The sequence below is a fragment of the Carassius auratus genome, chromosome 29 (genome assembly GCF_003368295.1).
Source record: "Carassius auratus strain Wakin chromosome 29, ASM336829v1, whole genome shotgun sequence".
NCBI lineage: Eukaryota > Metazoa > Chordata > Actinopteri > Cypriniformes > Cyprinidae > Carassius > Carassius auratus.
In genome coordinates, this window is record NC_039271.1 from 9,556,114 (window position 1) to 9,568,600 (window position 12,487).

The window sequence follows — 12,487 nt, forward strand, 5'->3', positions numbered from 1 at the left end:
TACAAAAGCAGAGATAACTACAACATTTTATTAATAAGATGTATTTATTAGTTCATAATAATCATCTAGCCATGTGATAGTTTTGGGTAAAGAAAATACTATAAATTGACTATAGACTTGTTTACTTCCATACTTATTCATTTAGTTCTCTCACAAAGTCACCTATTCTATTCTACACTCAGGGTTTAAATATTTTATTTTAGCAATAGTTGGGTTTCTAAATATATTAACACTTAAAGACTTGAAAGTGACTCATTAAATAAAACATTTCAGCAAAAATATACTTTCATTTACAGTTCACAAGGATACACACAGTATGCAAAACCAATACAGTCTGCATTGTTTTATTTGGAGCATCCTAACTGCTGACTGACTGATATTATTTGATATTCTAGTGTGCAAATATAGCACCAGGAAACCGAGAAGAATGAGAATAAATTTAAAAAGACAACTAGAAATAGCTTTCAATCTGCCACAAATGCAAATGGAAGAGTCATCAGAGGAGCCACATTTCCTGAGCTCGAGTATATTTTTATTTGATCTAAATTAAGAGTTGAGGTGCAATGTCACTTTGTGGAACACTTCTTGTCTCCAGCTGTGTGGTAATTTTGTCTGGGAAATAAAAGGTTTTAATGGGATGTTTTATAAAAGCCTCTTTCACCACGACTGCTCCAAGTCATAACTGTCTGCAATAAACATGGGGTCAAGCTGAGGTTTTTCGTCTCAAGAGACATCTGGGTAGTTACATTGTCTTCCACTGGCTAATTTCTAACGGTATCAAAAGCCATACACACAGACAGCTCCAAACTGAAACTGTCTAGAGCAAATTTCTGAATTGTCATCCTGTATTGCATTCAGTGCTGCCCTCCAAAGGCCAAAATTTATGAAACCAGTCAGAAGTACCAGGTTTGTGTGTCTCCATGATGATGCAAAATTAAAGGAACATAATAATATTTTTTTAAGCTTATTTCATAGAATAACATTTCAGTAACTGAAATAAACTGATTTGGTTAAAAATACTTTTTAGACACACACACACACACACACACACACACACACACACACACACACACACACACACATTTATATATAAATCAAGTGTTTTCTTGATTTTTTCTTTCTTATCACACACACACACATATCAAGTGTTTTATATGAAATTGCTTTGAATTTAGAAGACAAAATTCACTAATAAAGATCGTGTTCAAAACACTACTACTGTAAAATGGAAAGTTTGAAGGAAACTTTGCAAAGCTTTGAATGACACTGAGCAAGAGAGAAAAAAAATGCCTAATCTAGGAAAAAATATAGTTATAAAATAGTTTTATATTATTTGACTTTATACTTTCATTATGCAATATATATTGTTATATAATCATAGCATTAGGCCTATATATAAATTCTAAATTAAAGGAAAGAATTCACACACAAAAAAATTTAACTATGTGCTTGAAACCAACATAAACATCCACTGCTAGAAGAAAAACAAATATTTGTGTTACTGTACATCTGCATACTGTACATCTGCATATCTGCATCAATATATCAATATATTGCGTACATTTCACAGTTTGCAATGTAGTTATGGCTTTGCACAATTAAAGAACTACACATCCCATGCAACCCATTCAAAGAAACGTCAGCTTCCGCGCAACTCCATCATCGTCCAATCAAATCCCGCGCCCTTCACATAAGCACCTCCCCATCAACTTGTGTTTTTTTCCTCCCCTTCTCAGTTCTCCGCTGCCTGCGACGCCATATTGACGAAAAACACCCTTTCTTTCAAACGCCTGAAACGCTCTCTCCGCCAGAATGTTGTACCTTGAGGACTACCTCGAAAGTGAGTATAGGAGCTATGTTAATGGTTCATGTTTATATTAGACGGCTTAGGTGTCTGAGAGGGCTGTTTTGTACGTGTGAATGCGTCGTAGCTGTTAGCCTGTAACGCGCCTCTGTTCTTCTCCCGGCAGTGATCGAGCAGCTACCCATGGATCTCCGCGACAGGTTTACGGAAATGAGAGAGATGGACCTGCAAGTGCAGAGTACGAATCCAGTTTAAACTCACTCTTCTGCCGTAAAGAGTCAAACCTGACCTTGACTAATGCAGAAAGCCTTTCATATTAGCGGGGAATTGTTGGGTGAATTTGTATGCATGAAGAGCATGCATGTGTTCTGCACTTCACATCAGCACGCAACATCTTAAGTCCATGTGCAAGTTGAGCAACATGAGTGTAACTCGGCTAAGGAAAAACTTGGGATTCGCATGCATTATTGATTTAAATAAATCACGGTTTTACCGTCCTTTGGCTCTGTTTACACTTGCCATTGTCAGTACTGATACGAATAGCCTCTTCATAGTCACACTGTGCATTGTAGGTTTTGAATGGAGTGTAAACCGTATTTGATCTGCTAAGTAACTCAATTTAGTTAGACCTACAAATTTAATAATGCTTGTATAATTATTACAAGAAGAGGACTTCGTTCTTGACCGGTTTCACTTCTAATCTCATGCTCAAAGGCATGCCCAGGTAATATTTCACACCAAAATTGACAGTAAAATTATTATTCTTTTTTAATATAAAGTAAACATAAGTTAAAACTATAAAATTATTTTAGGTATTTTTTTTTTACGTGACACTTTTTATTACTGCTTTGAGGTGAGGGTGACCTGGACCTTTTTTACTTTTATACACCTTGCCTTCAGTTGTGATGGTTGAGCGTTCACCCTTTGTGGGGGTTGAACCTACAACCTTATAATGATCTACGCAGATGTCTAGGCACTAGGCTAGTCAGTGTGAATGTGTGCTGGGTTCTTGACTCACTCCTGCCCCTGTTCTGTTGTTCAGATGCGATGGATCAGCTGGAGCAGCGGGTTAATGAGTTCTTTACGAACGCCAAGAAGAACAAGCCTGAATGGAGGGAGGAACAGATGGAAATTATTAAAAAGGTAAAGAGTAGATGCTGTGCACCTCAGTTCATCCAAGTTTCACTGTTCTTAATTACAGTTGTAGTTAAAATAATATTGATACTGAAATACAAATGTGAAATTTTCACCCAATAGTTCATTTAAAAATGAAAACGTACTCACCCTCAGGTTATCCAAGATGTAGATGAGTTTGTTTCTTCATCAGAACACATTAAGCATGACTTGCTCACCAGTGGATCCTCTGCAGTAAATGGGTGCCGTGTGAATATTCGAACAGCTGATTAAAAACATTTTAATAATCCACAATTAATCCAGATTCCGTTCCACACAGTCCATCAGTCAAACATCTTGTGGATTGCAAAGCTGTCTTTTTGTAATAATCAAGATAAAAACCATTGTTTGCACCTAAAATACGAGTCCTCTATCCATAATATAGTTTCTTTTCTGAATCAGGAGGGAAAAGTTCTTTATCTGTGCAGTTTATTAGTGGAAACAGTCCAAAAGAGTTATAAACAACTATGTTGGTGGATTTTTTGTGTGATAGGTCTTTTCGTACGGACATGCATCTTTTCAGTTCATAAGACGTTAATTTGATGGACTGAATTTGTGTGGATTATTGTGACTTTTTATTCTGACGGCACCCATTCACTGCAGAGAATCCATTGGTGAGCGAGTGATGTAATGCTAAATTTCTCTAAACCAGTTACGATGTAGAAACTTAACTCATCTACATGTTGGATGGCCTGAGAGTGAGTTCATTTTCAGAAAAACTAATTTGGTGAAATATTCTTTTAATCATCGATACATAGTTTTGCATTTAAGGGGTCATATGCAATATTTTTATTATCTCTTTCTGTTTATCAGGATTACTATAAAGCTTTGGAAGATGCAGATGAAAAGGTCCAATTAGCCAATCAAATTTATGATCTGGTGAGTAATTTTGTTTCCACTAGGTGGCAGCACATCATAGATGGATAAATGGATCTCAGGGATGCTGCCACTCCCACAGTTTGTTATCAACACTGCTTTTCATGTGCTATAATTCAGTTCATTAATCCTCCTTGATTAACCCCCCCCCCCCCCCAGTCAGATTGATGGTTTATGACTGTGATCCTGGTGAGAGAGTTTATGGGAGATCTGCTCTCTGTCGATCCTGTGCTGATGTGTGTGTGTGTGTGTATGTGTCTCTACTTAGGTTGATAGACACTTGCGGAAGTTGGATCAGGAGTTGGCGAAGTTCAAAATGGAGTTGGAGGCAGATAACGCTGGCATCACAGAAGTCCTGGAGAGACGTGAGTGGCACCTGTCAATCACATTATGCATAGTTTTAGTTAAATAAAATTTGCTTAAAAGCCAGGAGTTGCCTCATGTTTTTTAAGATGATTTAAAAAGAATATGCCCTTATGTTTTTAATGTGTAGCAAAAACTACTACTTTCTTAGCTATTCTGAAAATGTCTGGATGGATTTCAGACAACTGATCATGTTGTGGCTTTGTGCTGATTTGAAACCGTTCACCTGAAAGTCAGTTTTCTGTGTTCTAGGTTCACTGGAGATGGACAGCCCCTCCACACCTGTCAATAACCACCATGTACATTCACACGCTACTGTGGAGAGTAAGTCTGTTCAAGAGAATGGTTGCTCCTTATTTTTCATTTTCAGTCCTCTGACCTGTTTTGTGTGTCTTTCGACAGAGAGGAAGTACAGCACGCCAGCCCACCACACTACTGAACACGTACCAGAAAAGAAGTTCAAGTCAGAGGCGCTTCTCTCCACACTCACGTCAGACGCCTCTAAAGAAAACACACCGGGTAAAACATACATTCTCTCTCTTATGAGTCTGCGTCATGTGAAAACAGGTCAGAAAGATTTTTTTTCAGACAACGTCAACTTTTTCAGGCATTTGGCAATATTCAGTATCTCAATATTTACACTAATGTTAAAAGTTTGGGATCGGTTATTTATTTTTTATTTTTTTGTCACTTTATGCTCACCAAGACTGCATTTGTTTAATATTGTCGTATTGTGAAATTGTTACAATTTAAAATAATTGTAATATTTATAATTTTTATTTATTCCTGTGACGCAAAGCTGAATTTTCATCAGCCATGACTCCAGTCTTCAGTGTCACATGATCCTTCAGAAATATTTGCTGATTTGGTGTTTCAGCGTAATTTTTTATAGAAAGATGCGATACATTCTATGAAAAAAGAAAGCTTTTGTAACCTTTTTTGAATCAATGTCATGTATACTTGTTCAGTGAAAGTATGATTTTTATTGAACCCAAACTTTAGAAGTGTATTTGCATAAAAATGTCTTGAATGGGTGAATTATTTATTTCATTTTAATTAGTTATTTTTTCCTGTCAGAGGAACATCAAATAGCCATTGTTTAAAAGTGCCAATTCAGAATGATTTATGTAAGAATTACATTTAAAATATGAATAAAGGTGAGCTTTTCTTTTTTCATTAAATGAACACAGGAAATAATTAATATTTCTGATGAATATTGACATTTTATTTCTTTATTAATTTTTTTTGACCATTAAAACTATACATGATAATGAATAGCAAAGTTTACTTACACGTTTTCATGTAAAAATGTTGATGCAAGTAAACACTTTCATACTTGCACTTTTATGAGAGCGGATTGTTAAACTAATCTAATCGAAGACATTAGGGCTAAATAAAAAGTGCATTTGAATGACAGTGATTTTATATTTCCAGCAAAATAATTGCAAATATTCTGCATAACTGCAGCCCTAATTTAATCACAGTGTCAAGGGAAATAAACAACGATTATGATTTGTCATAATCCTGCCGCACATATGTTTGCCGTGTGTGGTATTTGCCGAATGGTTCAGAAGAAATGAGTGTAATGAGGTTAGTTCTCACTCCTGTAGGACGGTTCCTCACAAGTGTTTCTGGTCATAGATGATATGTGATTGTGTGTTGCAGGCTGCAGAAGTGAACAGCACGTCCTCTTCTAACAGCGTGTATAACGTCAACTCCTCCCAAACGCTTTCCTCATACAACTTGAGCCCGCTTCCTGCTGGGCCCACTGTAGGGGCGGGGGCCATTTCCATGGCAGCAGCTCAGGCAGTGCAAGCCACCGCACAGGTAAAACCACCATCCCCCTTTTCGCCTCTAATTTTAGATCTATTTGTACCCCCTCCTCCCTTAATTTCCTGTTTCAACTATTTTTGGCCACTTAGGGTCTTTTTTTTTTTCTCTTATCTGTTATTTTTGTGTCAGATTATGTTATATATATATATGTATATAAGCAGGAACTTGAAATAGTTTCTGCATCCTCTTTAATATTTGTTAATGTTCTTCAGATGAAAGAGGGCAGGAGAACCTCCAGTCTCAAGGCCAGCTATGAAGCTGTGAAGAACAATGATTTCCTGGGACGGGAGTTTGCTCTGAGCCGGGACACCAGCAGTTATTCGTCTTCTGCACTGGCTAACACACTCACACAGCCCCTCACGTCCAACAACAGCGCAGACTCTCGCACGGGACGCAAGACCAAGTAAGACTCGCACTGTTGCCTATCCGTTTATTTGATTCCTGAATGAGGCACCCAGAAACATATTTTCTTAAGTCGCTGGGGTATATCTTTAACTATAGCAAAAACACTGTATGGGTCAAAATTATTGTTTTTTTTCTTTCTTTTAAGCCAAAATCATTAGGATATTAAGAAAAGATCATGTTCCTTGAAGATATTTTGTAAATTTCCTACTGTAAATATATCAACACTTAATTTGCGATTAGTAATATGCATTGCTAAGAACTGCACCCTCAGATTCCATATTTTCAAATAATTGTGTCTCGGCCAAATATTGTCCTATCCTAATAAACCATACATCAATGGAAAGTTTATTTATTCAGCTTTCAAATTACACTTAAGACAGTCCAGGGTCACTTTTGTGGTGCTTTTGTACATTGTGCCTCCTCTATAAGTGTGAAACTTGCTCTGGCACATTTGATGTCAAATTCATATACATTTGTTTTGCAAGCACTTTGTTCCTTTGCTTTTCAGAGGCAACACTAAGTCTTCCAACCACCAGTCCTCTTCATCTTCCTCTTCCTCCTCACTGTCGTCCTGCTCGTCATCGTCTGCATTGGCTCATGAGCTGGTACAGACCACCATCACAGAAACGGACACCAGCAGTCAGGTGGACTGGACCTACGACCCAAACGAACCCAGATACTGCATCTGCAACCAGGTGCGTTCACATCTCTTTCATACAGCCTTCCAGTGCCACTACTTTTCCTCTTGTTCTTACTGTGATTCTGACATTGAAATGATTTACTATAACGTTGATTCACTATTACTAATGAATTGGGACCACTGTATGGAGATTACAAAGCTGTGGTGTGGCAGAAAAGATCCACACATTAAAGCTGTTAAGCTTGTGTTGGTTAGGCAGGTTAGTTAGTTGGGACAAGTCAAAATTTCCTTTCCTTATTCCTTCCTTTCTAAATGGCAGAAAAAGCCTAAAATAAAACAAAATACAAAGCATTTGATAATTGTTAAATTCTAAAATAAAATATTATATTTGTTTGTGTGTGTGCGTGTATGCATATATATATATATTATGCATATTATATTAAATGTTTTTTTTTTTCAATTGCAGTATTTATTTTATTTTATTTTTAACCGTTTATTCCTTTAAACAATTGCCAGCTATGATCAGAACGAATGTTTTGAAAAGGAAAAACTTCTCTTGAGCTACTCTCAACCATCCCCAATAAAGCAAGATCATACAGGAAAATCAAAGACCTGTTTAGGGAGGTGCAGTGTGTGTGACTCCAGTAACGGTTGGCTGAAGGACTATGTGAGTGTGTGTGTGTGTTTTAGTTTATGTTTGAGTGCAAAAGAATTGTCTCCCCATGAATACATTTGTTGTATGGTCTCAAAGTAATATTGCTTTTGTCAAAGTATCAAAAATAGAAATGTGTGTGTGTCTCTGAATAGACATCAAAGACAAAACTTGCAAAGCCTTTGTTCACAGGTGTGCGCATCCGTGACACTTGGCTGCAGGTGCGTATGTGCGTGTTTGTGTGCTCTGTGTCTCATTCTGATCTACTGTCATTGTGCAGGTGTCATACGGAGAGATGGTCGGCTGCGATAACCAAGACGTAAGTCTAACCCTTCATCTCCAGAGACACTGACACGTTTCCTCTTCAAACAACACACACAAGCTCATACTGTCAGCTCTTAATAAAATATATAATTATTATACAAACTAAATGTCACAATTCTGTAATATACAATACTGTAATATAACATTTTATAATGTGTACCAAATTGAAATACTTTTTTTTTTTTCTGACAATTCCTTGGCATTTTTATGGTGTTTTGATTGTAGTCAAAAAAAGTGATTTATTTGATCCTGACTGTTTACCATCTATTCTTGTAGTGTCCGATCGAGTGGTTCCACTACGGCTGCGTAGGTTTGACCGAGGCGCCCAAAGGGAAGTGGTACTGCCCACAGTGTACGGCGGCCATGAAGAGGAGGGGAAGCCGGCACAAATAAATGCCAGATCACCTGGGCCAACCTCTCTGAAATGACTGTCCCCCTCGACTGAGAGTGTACATGTTACATCCCCATGCGATCAGGGTGTGTAGATGCGAGAAAGAGATGTTGATGCCTGAAAGATGGTGTGGCTGCTGTGTGTGTGTTTGTGTAAATCACAACCAGGCTGTGTGTTTTTAGATGGTGAATCTAAGCGCACACTGCCCTCAAAACGTTTCCTGTTTTTATTTTTTTCTCTTCACCTCCATTAATCTTTATGGAGGCGGATGGGCAAGATGGTATTAAGAGGCCCATGTTTTTTAACATTCAAGACATTCCTCAGCTTGCCATGCGTGATGATCTTTCGCATCTGGCAGCTCCTGCTAATCCATATCTACATAGTATGGATTGACATGATGCTGTCTGGGAATTGTAGTCCTGAACTGCTTTATGGACTACAAGTCTCAGGACATTCAGCTCTGACTAATCTTAAAGGAAACTGATATGAATGGATATACAACGGCAACAGTGACGCCCTGTTGCCCGCCAGTGAAAATGATGATTCTGTTGGATTATTTGTGTGTAATGGATAGATGATGAATTGTGCTCCGCTTAAAGGACAGAATGTTTCTTATTTTACAGAGGAGCTCTTAAGGTGTACAATAGAACAAATGAACAACTGTGACCTGTGTGTATGTTTGTGTGTCTGTGTCTAGCCTATACTGCACTGATGTGGTGATATGTTTTGCAAGATGTGGGGAAAAAACTAAAACAATAAAATTATCAAGAACTTTTGGTACACACGGTCTTAAAGTGCATTGTAATAGATTTTTCCAAGTAGGAACAATATTTATATCAACCATCAGTGCCCTCTGATTTTAGTAGAAGCATGGGAAGGATATGAGAACTGGGGAGATGCATGGAGCTATATATTCATGAAACAAGCAAAATGTGTTTTTATATAAATCCTTATTGAATCCATTCCTAAATGGTCCCCGTCAAGTGAATGGGATAATTAAATATGCCATTCTCTTCTCATTTAATCTCAAACCATAAAACTCCATTTGTAAAAAAAAAAAAAAAATTGCTTTGAGTTTAAAGGGTTAAAACGGTTTTAAACTTTATATGTTGTAAACCTAAAATGTAATTCTTGTGAACATTTTAAATAGCTGGTGTAAATGAGCGGTTTAATTCCAGGTGGTAATATCCAAAGAAAATGTCAAAGCTCCATAGAATGTCAAAAAAATACATGATACAACTGCCTTAAATATTATATATAATATTTTAGGGTCCTATAATGATACATCTCCTAAATCATGACAATGATAGATGTAAACATGATAGTTGGTACACTGTTTAATTAGAAAATATATACTAAATATATTTAAAATTATTTATTTGATAAAAGGATATATATATATATATATATATATATATATATATATATATATATATATATGTATGTATGTATATATGTATAATCAGAATATGAATTACATTTTATTTCTTTTTGGGCTTTCCAAGGAGTAAAATTAATATGCTGGGGAATTGTTGTAATTAAATGGGTTAACGCAAACCAGGTGCGCACTTAAAAATATCACCAGAACATACCAAAACATCCTCTTTTTTTTCTGGCTTTAACTTTAACAGAATCTACTACAGGGACTCTCATTTAAATAGCTATGAAAATGAGCAGCACACAGGGGTCTAGAAGCGAGTTTTTTTTTTTTTTTTTTAACTTTAAACGGTTTAAACGGTTTAAAAAACGCGTACGATTATGCGCGCGAGAGACCGAATGAAAACAGTGCCTTTCGCTCGTCTAGACTGACCGACGATTTAGACGGATTGTAAATGACCGCTAAACACGTCCTGTGTGAAAATGCCTTTAATTTTAACATGTTTGAGAAGCCTCGCCGAACCCACACATTCGCCGCAGATTGGTAAAGAGACGCACGCGCTCTCTGACAGCGCGTTCAGCGTGAAGGAGGCGTATCATTACTCTCAGTCATGAGGTTCCTCTGCTCGGGAGTGTTTTTAATCAACCTCGGGGCTCAGCAGCTTTAAGAAGAGGAAAGAAGCCTTCAGAGAAACTTTCCCCTCTGTTTTGATACCCGGGCCGTTGAAAACGAGTCTTCACAACCAGCTCTGGCGCACGTCGAATTAATTCAAGCGTTTACACGATCATGTTATGAAGCGTTTCTCAGATACGCGCGCATTTACACAGCGCGTGGGATTCCTGAACTGTGTGTTTGAGCGTGATCCGGAGGGATGATGTGGGGACCAAACGCACATTCCCAATGGTATGTGTATGTGTCTTGACTCTAGCCAGGAACGTTTGTGCAGAAGTGGGAATGATTTTCCGTGGGATCTGGGCACTCCGCCGGAGGTACTGCACGGGTCCCCTTCTGCTGCTGGGGATAGCGTTTGGGCTGTTTTATCACACTGTGACTATTGACCGGGACAGAACTGAGTTCAAGTCCAGTCATCGGGACCAAAGGAACAAATCTGCGGTGTTTGATTATAAACTACTCCTCAAGAACCCAGAGAGACTCATATCTCTACTTGAAGCATCACAGACAGATCGTTTTGTAAGTAGGCTATAGTCTTTGTTTGAAAGCTGTTTGTTATTTTATCGTTGCTTATTTCTTCTTTTTTCTTCTTCTTCTTATTCAAGAATAAAATATATAAATAGGTAGTTATTATAAAAATCCAAAACTATTATATTAAGTCTTAGTGGCCTAATCATTATCTTGTTTAATTAATGTATAATTCCTGTATTTCAAATATAATATATGTATAGCCTAAAATAGTTATTTGTAATACTGAAAAATACTTTTTATCGTGTAATACTCAGCATTGCTTTATATTACTTTAGTTATTGTTAATGTAATATTCTTGTATTTCATTTTAAATCTAATGCATAATTGATATATTTAGAATAATGACACAATTTTAATATTTAATATTCATATTACAGCATTATATTTTATTCATGTATTATTCATATATTTAACTTTAAATATTTAATTAAAAGAGCTATTTATAATACTGAAAAATATTTACGATATTTAAAACTCATTACAGCATTAATTTATTTAAATTGAATTATTAGTTTATGTATTATTCATGTATTTAATTTTACATGTAATGCATAATGAAAATATTTATTAATAATACTGAAAATATTTAGTGCTCATACGATTACAATATTAACATTTAAACATTTTGTCATCAAAGTTATTTTACATTACATTTTTCATAGTTTATCTATGAAAAATAACCTTGAAGTTGTATTTCCAGGTAGTGCTATAGAGTTCAAAACAATGGATGTTTTGCTCAACATCAGCTGTGCAACAAATCAAAATCAAAAAACTTTATTCTTAAGTTCTAGTGACTTCTTGCTGTTGTGTTGGGATATTTATCTCCCCCCTTAAAAATAGCCAGAGAGTACCTATTGTTTATTTATGATGGGAGGTATTTTAGGAAGAGAAACATTCATTGGTTTAAGAGAGCACACGAAGGAGGGGTTATTTATGAGCACACACATGCTTTCTTTCGAGTGCTGGGATGATTGACGTCTGTGGGGAAGTGTTATGTCAGTACGGGATAGAAAGATCTGAGAAGAGATGCCGGGAATAAAGAACGGCTGTCATGTAGAATGCAGCCACAGGTTTATATACGACTTCTGTACGAGGAGGTGGAGCATGTGTGCAAAAAAAAGTGAGAGGGAGAGAAAACTGGAAAACAGATTTAGGGGCAGTGAGGCAGAAGATGAGCGCAGGAAATCAATGAGAGGTGAGAGAGGTTTAGTTTTTAAGCCGGGACTGGGGCAGTATGCCTTCCCATAATCCTGCACTAACTAACTCCTTGCGGGGAGTCAACACTGAGAGCCATGACAGCTGTCCTCAATCAGCTGTTAGTGAACTTTACTTGAGTGTGAGTGTGTGTTAGGATAGAGTTATCAGTCTGTGTGACTAACAGTGGCTCTCTGATGTGTTTGGAGAGTAGACTGTGCCCTGCAGTGTCTGGTGCTGTCATATAAAAA

General features: G+C 36.9%; 1 protein-coding gene and 1 pseudogene across 1 annotated transcript in view; both read left to right on the forward strand.

The window, feature by feature from the left end:
- The first annotated feature begins 1,729 nt into the window (after positions 1-1,729).
- LOC113048012 (inhibitor of growth protein 3-like) lies at positions 1,730-9,243 on the forward strand (annotated as a pseudogene).
- A 1,008-nt stretch (positions 9,244-10,251) lies between these two features.
- LOC113048013 (cadherin-like and PC-esterase domain-containing protein 1) overlaps positions 10,252-12,487 on the forward strand; it is a 42,780-nt gene continuing 40,544 nt past the window's right edge. Inside the window, exon 1 of the mRNA XM_026209504.1 lies at positions 10,252-11,030. Within this exon, the coding sequence (XP_026065289.1) occupies positions 10,740-11,030 (291 nt within the window). The 5' untranslated portion in view covers positions 10,252-10,739. The remainder of the gene's footprint in view (positions 11,031-12,487) is intronic.